The 11,040-nt window shown below is 36.8% G+C and overlaps 1 protein-coding gene across 2 annotated transcripts in view; it reads right to left on the bottom strand.

Annotated features, from left to right (window-relative positions):
* Positions 1–11,040, bottom strand: part of LOC148953597 (uncharacterized) — a 75,587-nt gene that overhangs the window by 15,193 nt on the left and 49,354 nt on the right. For both annotated transcript variants that reach the window (XM_089088605.1, XM_089088604.1), the window contains exon 2: positions 3,395–3,756. In XM_089088605.1, the coding sequence (XP_088944731.1) occupies positions 3,395–3,756 (362 nt within the window). The remainder of the gene's footprint in view (positions 1–3,394; positions 3,757–11,040) is intronic.

The following is an 11,040-nucleotide window of genomic DNA, read 5'->3' as shown; positions in this document are numbered from 1 at the left end:
CCCAAATCATAGGTTTCAGACATCACGCACCTATGAAAGACTAAGAAATCTATCTCAGAAAAGCCCGAAATAGTAATTTACATATCCCAAATCATAAGTTTCAGACAGCATTCACCTACGAAATACTAAGAAACCTTAGCTCAGAAAAGTCTGAAATAGCCAACTACTCACCCCAAACTCGAAGTTTCAGACAACAAACACCTATGAGTGACTAATAATCCTAGCTCTGAAAAGTCCAAAAAGCAAACTATACCTCCCAAATCTTAATTTTCTGAAAGGACACACCTATTAAAGGCTAAGAAATCTAGCTCAGAAAAGTCAAAAATCGCAAATTAACCATCCCAAATCATAGGTTTCAGTCAACACACACCTACGAATGGCTAAGAAATCCTGCTCAGAAAAGTCAAAAAATAGCAACCCACACAACCCAAATCATAGGTTTCAGACACCACACACCTACGAAAGACTAATAAATCCGGTTATGAAAAGTCAGAAATAGCAAATTACATATTCTCAAATCATAGGTTTCAGACAACACTCACCTATGTATGTGTATATATATGTGGCTGTGTTTCTGTGTGTGTGTGTGGGTATGGGGGTCTGTGTGTTTGTGTGTGTGTGTGTTTGTGTGTTTTTGTGTTTGGGGGTGTGTGTGGGTGGGTGTTTGAGTGTGTGTTTGTGTGTGAGTGAGTGGGTGTGAGTGTGTGTGTGGGGGTGAGTGTGTGTGTGTGTGTGGGTGAGCGTGCGAGTGCGGGGGCGGGCGTGTGGGGGGGGGTTTCTGTTTGTGTGTTATCCCGGTGGCGCTTCTCTGGTCCAGGGGACCTTTGGGGGCCGGGGGAGGGCGTGTGGGGCACAGGGAGGGCCTTTGGGCACAGGGAGGGCCTTGGGGGGCCGGGGGGACAGTTGGGGACCGGTGGAGGGCCTTTGGGACCCCGTTGGTCCTTTGGGAGCTCGATGGGCCTTTGGGGGGCCCGGGGATGGCCATGGGGGGTCTGGGTGGGCCTTTGGGGCACCGGGAGGGCCTTTGGGTGCCTGGGGGACATTTGGGGACCGGTGGTGGGCCTTTGGGACCCCGTTGGGCCTTTGGGAGCCCGGGGGACCTTTGAAGACCAGGGGAGGGCCTTTGGGGGTCCGGAGGGGCAGTTGGGGGCCGGTGGAGGGCCTTTGGGACCCCGTTGGTCCTTTGGGAGCTCGATGGGCCTTTGGGGGGCCCGGGGATGGTCTTTGGGGGTCTGGGTGGGCCTTTGGGGGCGCCGGTGGCCCTTTGGGAGCTTGGGGGGCCTTTGAGGGTCCGGGGGGACAGTTGGGGGCCTGGGGGACATTTGGGGACCGGTGGCGGGCCGTTGGGAGCTTGGGGGGCTTGTGAGGCCCGGGGGCGTCCTTCGGGGGTGGGGGCGGCGGATTGGACCCCTTTGTGTTTGGGTTAGAGGACCTCACAACACTGTTCAAATGAAACTTGTGTATTATAACGACCACACTCAAAACCTCTTCCAAAATCTCTTCAAAAATCTTCTTTTAAAATGTCTCTATCTGTTTCGCCGAAATAGTTCCATAACCTGTCTAAAACGGTTTCGCCCAAATAATCCCTAAACGTAAATTCAGCGTGTTCCTTTGTTATTGGCATCTCTGCGCTAACGCATTTCAAATTAATAAGAAACCTTTTCGCGCGCTAAAACAATTCATCGCTAAGATTTTTCTTGCCTAATTGTTTCCATGGCCTTTGGTTATTAATATCCTTTGGAGTTGAACCAAAAGAGTTGTTCCCGAGGCAAAGACATTAATGATTTGGATCTATTCCTGGAGAAATGTTTCTAGGCGGAAATTTTTAAAGTCTGACAGATGATGTCATTGATAGATTGATCTGTCAAGAAAAGTGACATTAATTTGTTGTTTCTAAGGGGAATTATTGATTCACGATAGGTGAATTGAGGTCGACAGCACAGGTGTTCCACGGTCGATGTTGCTGTTGTTTTAAGTGCACGCTCTCAACGAATGTCAAGGTTGATGGTGTTGTTGTTGACACACATGGAAAAAAAGGTCATTGACCCCATTAACCACGTGTTCTCCCTAATGACTCTATGCCCATATATGGGGTGCAAAAAAAATTGTAGGTGGCAGCAGGGGTGAATCGTGGCGCCTCCTGACCCCTCTCTACTGATGTTTCGCGGGGGGAAGGAAGATTCTATGGGGAGGGAGCCAGATTTTTTGATATTAATTAAAAACGATCAGAAATTAAATAAAAAAAGTTTTTTTGAACTGAAAGTAAAGAGCAATATCAAAAAATAAAAGTAAGATAAATTTGGCATATATGAAGTGGGTTCTCTCTTCCTCAATCCCTCACTTTTTGCACTAATTTATTTTTAGAACTTTTAAAAAGCTTATTATTTTACTTAAACAGTCCCTGTGTTTCAAGAGTCGTTCTTAAGGAATTAAGACCAAAAGTCAAACTTTTGTGCAAAGGGCAAGTTTTGTGGAGAGAGCTACCCCTCTCATGTGCGTATAATATAGGTTCGTTTTAAATTTTTGTGTTACTCCTTACTTTCAATTTAAAAATTTGTTGTTTTTTTTAAACATGTTAGAGAAACTTTTTAAAATGTACTTTTTTCAGTTAAGAAAGAATGATACTTTGACATTGAAAGAATTTAAGGAGGTAGTATCCTTCAAAACCTACTCCCATGTGTCTTAATTTCTGTTTGGTTTAAGTGTGAATTCAATATCTATTTTTATTTTCTTTTGTTTTATTATTGAAATATCTATTAATTACAACGTGTGTTGTATTTATGTTTCAGAAGACTATTCTTTTTCATTTCTATTTGTTTCTGGTTTACTGAAATGACACAAGCAAATTTAAAAGTATTTTGAGTTAAAAGTATTCCATGACTATTTGTTTTAGGTTTGAACTTGGTTCCTTAGTTTTCTTTAATTTTTTTTTTAATACTGACTAAATTTCATTCCGGAAAAAGTACTATCCTTTGTCGCACGCATGAGCTGGAAGCATTAAACATTATAGTTTAAATGAAAATCTAAAATGTATAAAATGCATAGTAAATGCAGAAAAAGAAAATTTGCGTTAGTACAAATATAATATAAGTTCCCTCTAGGGTGATTAGTATAGAGGGTACCACTGCTCTCATTTGTTGTATTTCTTCTTTTTTTATTTTAATTTGATTGTTCATTATATTTTCTTATGCTTTCAGATACCATTTATTCATCAATAGTAATTTTTTTCTTTTACTTTTAAGTTACTGCTTGACATTATTTCTTGTCAGCTTAGGCTTTAATATGGCTCTTTTCTTTTCCCGGCAAACTCGTTTTTTTGAATATACCTTTCGAAATAGATTTGTTGGGAACGTTAAAGGGTCTTTGACCCTTCTTATTATTACAAAGTTGTTACCTTGGACTGGCATCAGCAGCAGTTATAAGTACTTCATTAGGGCCAGAAAGTCTGCCATCAACAGCGTTTTCGAATGCCCACCTCTTCTTTCTGCAATTCCCTGGATCTTCAATTGTTGCAATTTCTACATTAAGCTGGAAAGTAGTTGGAGTAAAAGCCTGTATAACAGCAAAAACGTCTGTTGGAACAACAGAATAACAAAGTGATGTTGCAATTACCTCGGTTCTAATAGTGCGAATATGTGCTTCAGGATGCTTCAGGATCCACACTGCTTCAGGCTGACTATTCATAGATGAGTCTAGAAATATATCTGCTCTTGTGGCAACAGCTGCAACAGCAATGAATAATATGATTGGTTCCATCTATAAGAATATTATGCATGAAATACAGATGTAGAAATAAAAGTCTAATACAAACAGCTCAATTTTTGGGGAGTGGAAGACGATTCTAATCATAACCTAACGCTTCTAAGACAGCAATATTCCAAGAGTATTTGTATTTGTTTCGTCCAAGTCACAGCCATCGTTAGCTGTAAACATTGTCAGGTGAAGAAATCAAATTGTTGTTAAGAAATTATTTTTTTTTACTGATTTCAGAAACAAAAATAAATTATCCATATGGGCAGTGTTTAACATAAATTTGGGAATTGAAATTTCCATAGTTTCTTTACTGATTCTTAATTATTGACCCAAATATAACGGAACCAAGCCGAAATTACCCGAAAATTTAAAGCTTTGTTTTTAAAAGAACTGACAAGCGAAAAAACAAATTCAAGTTGATTTGTGTAGGAGAACCTAAAAATACTTTTGGATAAAAATAAAAAGTACGCCCTTGAAATTTTAATCGTCAAAAACTCCGTAATGAAAAAACTAAAGCTCCCCACTCAGCCTTGCAATATATATATATATATATATATATATATATGTCTTGTCTTGTCTTGTCTTGTCTTGTCTTGTCTTGTCTTGTCTTGTCTTTTTTTTTTTTTTTTTGTGTGTGTGTGTGTGTGTGTGTGTGTGTTTTTTTTTACATACATACATACATACATACATACATACATACATACATACATACATACATATATATATATATATATATATATATATATATATATATATATATATATATATATATATACTACTACTACTACTACTACTACTACTACTACTACTACTACTACTACTACTACTACTACTACTACTACTACTACTACTACTACTACTACTACTCTCTCTCTCTCTCTCTCTCTCTCTCTCTCTCTCTCTCTCTCTCTCTCTCTCTCTCTCTCTCTCTCTCTCTCTCTCTCTCTCTCTCTCTCTCTCTCTCTCTCTCTCTCTCTCTCTCTCTCTCTCTCTCTCTCTCTCTCTCTCTCTCTCTCTCTCTCTCTCTCTCTCTCTCTCTCTCTCTCTCTCTCTCTCTCTCTCTCTCTCTCTGCTATATATATATATATATATATATTATACAGTCACTGAACCATAAAACTTGACAAGATTTAGAGGATATCCAAAAAAATTGAAGTTCACTATGGCTTAAAATCATCATCTGGGACCATAAGATGTGACCAATCCGAGCAGCTAAAGCGAAGGGAAGACATGCGACTACAAGGATCACAACGAATCACAAACGAAATTGAAGAACAAAGAAATATATGTTTAGAAGACAAACGACAGTGAGAATCACAATGAATTCAAAACAAAAATAATTTGTCTGGTAACTAAACTCATTTTAAATAGCAATTTTAAAAAAGTCCTTAAAACCCTTGAAATAATTGAACGGTTTATTATTCTGGCACGCTATTTAAAAAAAACAGATTGAAAGTAAAATAATATAAAAGAGGAAGTATAACATATGTTTTATGGAGGGTATATTAGTCTTTTATGAACAGGGTTCTAAACAGTAATATGCAAACCAAAAAACGAAAACGTACATTTATTGAAAACGATGTGTCGTTTAACAAAACTTCCGAAGAAATCGGTACTGGAGTTCTATCCTCAAACCTTTTGATTATCACATTTCAAAATAATAGGGATGATGATTGGGTTTGGAATTTTGAAACGGATACGGTCATGCCTTTTTACTTACCATGTCGGAGTTAAATAAACAAAAGTTATATTTCATAATCATGGTTGCAGCGGTAGCTGCAACCTAGTAAAGAGCGAAATACAGCCCATAGTAGCCAAATGTTAAAGAACAAGTTTTGAAAAAAAATATACCTTGTGAAAACAATTGCCAACTGACGCTGATTCAGGAATGGTAACTATTATTTCAGTTCGTCTTAAAAGTAAAAGTTCATTACGAAAAGAACTTCATGGTGATTTCTAAAAAAAAAGCCTGAAACCCCTGGAAAATGGCGTCAGATCAAAATTAGTGTACCATTGGAATCACCATGGTCGTAAACTTACGACCATGCGTAAGGAAAATGACTTTTTCCTTGTTGTAGCACTGATATGTCTCCCGTTTTTTTTCTTTTTCTTCTAGCAGGGCTAGGGGGTAACCAGAACATCGTAGAGAGATATATAATAGCTCATTGAAATTGAAATTATATTTGGTAGTGCCCTATTTAAGTGACCCAAAAAATTGGAGGGCAACTATCCCCCTCTCTATAGGCCCTCTCCCCCCAAAGACATCCAATCAGAATTTTGACATAGCCATTTTGTTCAACACAGTTCAAAGATGAAATATCTTTGGTTTTTGTGATTATACGACCCTCCATAGTTTCTGGGGGAAGGGCTTCGCAATTTATCGGTATCAGACGTATTTATATCACGCGTATAGTTGTGATCGTATCATTATTGGGCGTATTGGTATCGCAGGTATCCAGACAGATTTTCAATAGCTCATATAAAAGATATTGCTCATATCTACGTCCAGGGGTTTAATTTCGTCAAAATTCTGGTAGGGGGGGGGGGTACAAAGTTCGAGCCAATTTTCCAAAGTCAAGTGAAAATTATAGTGAAACTGCAAAATGAGCCTTGTATTACCATAGAAGCGAAGATACGTATACGAAAGAAAACTGATCTGTCTCCCTGGATGCTTGAATTATGCAGGCTTATCTTGGTTTTGACAAGATTTTTTGTAGAAACTAAATTTCAGTTGGAGGGCAAAACGAGGTCTGGGGGGCAAACTTGGGTCTGGAGGGGGCAGTTGCCTCCCTTGACCCATATCAATTTACGCCCCAGTCTACGTCCTTCCTATAAATTCCACCATCAGAAGTTCCAGTGGCACTAAAAACAACACTTTTGGTGCCATGTCTCAAGTGGTAAAACTGGGGCTAATGGGCTACCAGAAGTTTTTACAGTGACGTTTAATGGCTCATTTGAAACCTACTGCTCATATCGACGTGATGTTTATCAATTCTACCACCCGTAAGTGTGACTTAGTATAAAAATAAACCCTTTTGATGTCGCTTCTTAAGTAGAAGAGCTTAGAAGTATAAAACTATTTCAGCATTGTAATAACTATAGCCCGACCCTTAACATGAGGTTTACAAGAACACTTCCCGTATGTTCCTCCTCAAAGCCCCATTAATAAGCAACGCAATTAAGGTGCAAACACTGATATATCAAATTAGGATGTAGAGGCGTGGTTCTGTTTGTACAGTGTTCAATTTTGAAGTAGAGCGGCAGGTTTTCACCCTTCATTTTCAGATAATTTCACTGTTTTTGTGAGTGTGATGCCCTCATTTTTTAACGCATGTCCCAGGAAGGTATTTGGTCAAGCATTTTGATTCAAAAGGGAATAGAGGTCATTCAGTCCATGGTTGGCAACGATATTATGAGTAGATTACTAAATCCATACCACAGTGAGTGGCGTAATTTTTTCAAAATCCTGTGGGGGGGGGGGGGGTTAACGTGGGGAACAATTTTCCCAAATCAAGTGAAAACTACAGAGAAAACTGAAAAATTAGCCTCATAGTAATAAAAAGGTAAAGATGTACGAAATAAAAATGACCTGTTTCAGTGGATGCTTGAATTATGCAGGCTTATCTTTGTTTTGACAACATTTTTGGAGAAACTAAATTTCAGCTGGGAGGGAGAGAGAGGGGGGGGAGTTAAACTGAGGTCTGGTAAACTGAGGTTCTTACCAAAATTTTTGAAATGAATACAAACTTAGTTTATAATTCCATATATCGTACCTACACAAGAAATGATCTTTTTTTGAAATTTCAATTCATTTCTGAGTAATAAGTGGCTTTTCATTTAGGGACAGGTCAAATAAATCCCTAAGGCTAAAGGCACATTTCTGTTGAACTTGAAAAATTTTCCGCAAGTATGTCGATACACAAACTTGACCGCTCAGTTAACCTTTTGTGTCGTAGCTACTCGCCTGGAGCTACTTCATTAAGGGCTACTAAATTTCATCTTTTTAAAACAAAGAATTAAAGATCTATTTCTTCTTTTCAATTTTTTTTTTGCAAAACGAAACGACACTATGTTTTGATTTTTTTTTATTTACCACCCTAAACTAATTTTTTACTTCAATTTTTTACGGCTTCTTAGACTGGCTCTTTAATAAGAGCTGAGGTGCCTTATCATCCCTAGATTGGAGGTGATTAGAAATTATATAAGAAAATAAGTTTTCAACTGAAACTAAGGACCAATATTGGAACTTAAAATGATTCAATTAAATTGAATTGAAATGAACAGGAATTATTCCGTATAAATAAAAGAGGTCATAGCAGTATTTTTTCTAAATTGAGTTTTAATAAAAAATGAGCATAGATTAATTTAAAAAAAATAATAATAGATTATTATTTAAAAAAAAGTTTTTCCGAGGGAATTAAAGAGTAAAGTTGAAACTTAAAACGAACAAAAATTATTATTTCATAGCCTAACTAACATATATTAATAAAACTAATGCAAATAAATCAACTGTTTTTCCCTATGTTTGTAGGATTACAGAAAACTAGCGCTTTACTGAAAACACAAAACAATATAGGAGTTTTGGTACGGTAAAAGTAAACCTTTTAAAGACACTTTTAACAGTATAAAAGTAAAGTATTTATAGATTGTTGCTTCATTTATTTTTCTCGTTTAATTTGGCAGTACTTCTGCATAATGAGCTTAGTACAATGATTGACTTTCGTTTTGGATCTGAAAAGGAAATTTCATGATTATTTTGTAGACAAGTTTGAAGTGTAACTACAGAATCGCTTTAGAGTTTGTATCACTACCTAATTTTCTCCGTTTTACAGAGAGAAATAACTGGATTTCCAAAATTCATGCTAAGGTTGAAGCTACGGTACGGTGCTACAGTGTAGAAGGGATGTTTACCAGGGAGGTGAATATATAGAAACGTCAAAAACAAGATTTACAGCGAAAATGAAAATAACTATGAACATTCCATCTTTTGTTTTTGTGGATGGACTACGATTGCGAGTATGGTACGATTGATAGATAAGAACTTGCGCCAGATGCAACCAAGAAGGACATATGACGACGGACTGTTCTGTATCTCCATCAAAACTAGCCACAAATGAAAGTTTTTAACATTATTTAATAATAGAATAAGATATTTAGGATGGTTTTAGTTTGAATAAGTAAGGTAAATGAGTTATTTAGGATAGGTAGGTATTAAGTGTGAATATGAAACGTCACTAAATAGTGTATATTTTGTAGATTTACATGGACCACTTGGTAGCGTGCAGAGACTGCTGAAATATTTTGTGGTGACCGCTAGGCAGCATGCAGAGAGTGTTGAAATAAAGTATTTAATCTGGTAATTAGTTTAATTTGTTTTTCTTATTCCTTTTTGGAAGTTTTTTTAGTGGTGGTGTTTGTGGTTATTTAATAGTATGAACAGTAAAAAAAAAGAACAGTAGATAGTCGAACTGGATGATTATGTGTCATATTCATCCTTACAAAAGAAGTAAAGTGAAAAGATTCAGAGGTGGACAAATACTTAAGCCAAGATGAAAGAAAAATTGAACAAAAAGTAGAGCAAGAATTGCAGATAATGAGAGCAGATAAAGTAAGCGACGAAGATAGTGAAAAAGAAGAAGAAATCAAAGATATGTGAACTCGTGGCCATTCTACACTAGGAGTCAAAACAAGGGGAATGAAAAGAAATAAAAACAGACAGTTTAAGAAAAACGAAGAAAAACGTTGAAATATATCGAAAATATGGAAGCTATACTGAATAGGATTACACCAGTACTGACGGTGGATGAGTACGTGGATAATACATTGGTGAACATGGTAGAAGTAGAAACGAATACGGCAACATCATCTAGTGGCTCAGAAAAAGAGAACAAGAAAGCAAAAACTGATGAAGAAGAGGAGAGTGAAACGAGATTAGAATTGGAGCCAAAAAATTATAAGTTTAAATGTAAATGGACTGAAGAAAAGAAAGAGACAACAGCTTTTAAGAGACTTTCTGATGACAGAAAGTATAGAATTAGCTTTTGTACAAAAAAGTGAAACTGATAATTTAAAAAGCGTAGAGCCCGACTACAAATACTTAGCAAACACCAGAATTGGTGGTAGTGTAGCAGTGGTATATAAACGTCAGTTTGAGCCAAAAAATGTCAGAATCGACGAAGAAGGAGGAATTATCACTTGTGTGATAAATAGAAGAACATATATCAATGTTTATACGCCATCCTGATCCAAAATAGGAAAAACAGAGAGAAATTCTTCCAGCAAGATATTGCAGCATTTATCCCCAAAAATACTGATGAATTAATATTACTTGAAGATTTTAATTTGTGTACCAAGTAAAAAAGATGCCATAGCCCGAGAAGAGAATATTTTCAGAGTATTGGTTGAACTCATAAATGGACTGGAATTGGTAGATGTCAGGGAGGAACTTAAGAAGATAAACAGCTTTACAAGAAACTGGGTAGGAAAACATGTAGATGGAGCAGGACTTGACAGAGTTTATGCATCAAAAGTACTGTTACAAAGTATGGCAAACACAGAACACAAGATAGCGTCTTTCACTGACCCCAATGTTGTGTTAGTGACAAATAAAAATGAAAAAATACAAGGGAAAATAAAGAAATCTACATGGGAAATGAGTACTGTAGTCTTAAGAAGCGATGAATGTAAGACAAAGATAGGGGAGATATTGAAATCGATGAAGGAAATGTATCCGAAGCTACTACCCGAATACTGGAAACATACCATGAAGTCCAGAATTACGTAAGAGGTAAAGACAATTTCGCTAGAATTATCAAAAACTAATGATGATTATCTGAAATTTATTTATAGAATGGCTTATAAACTAAAAAGAGAGACAAATGAAGGGAGATTTTCAAATAAGGAATACTTCGAGACTCTAGTAGAAATAAGAGAAATAGAACAAAAGAAGGCAGAAGCCTATATGATAAGAACAAAATGCGAGGACCAGATAAGGAATGAACAACTTACAACAACACTTATACCAAGGAGAAAAAGGAAGCAGAAGAAACTAATCTTGATAGAGTTAAAAGGAAAAATGGGGAAACAACTCAGAAAATGGAAGATATCATGTAAGAAGTGAAATCTTTCTTCAAGAATGTATTTACAAGAGAGACAGAAGAAGAAAAGGAGAGAGTGGACGAATTCTTTTGGAAGATTGAATATAATCAAGTGACAGAGGAAGAAAATCAAACAGTTCGTGGTAACGAACTGTAAGTAAGGAGTGACCCGGCTCAATGGTAACCAAAA

The sequence above is a fragment of the Artemia sp. Qi Xiang Cuo genome, chromosome 4 (assembly GCF_049724085.1).
Source record: "Artemia sp. Qi Xiang Cuo chromosome 4, ASM4972408v1, whole genome shotgun sequence".
Lineage (NCBI taxonomy): Eukaryota > Metazoa > Arthropoda > Branchiopoda > Anostraca > Artemiidae > Artemia > Artemia sp. Qi Xiang Cuo.
The sequence above is the reverse complement of the archived record's forward strand: the minus strand, read 5'-3'. Positions and strand labels throughout refer to the sequence as shown.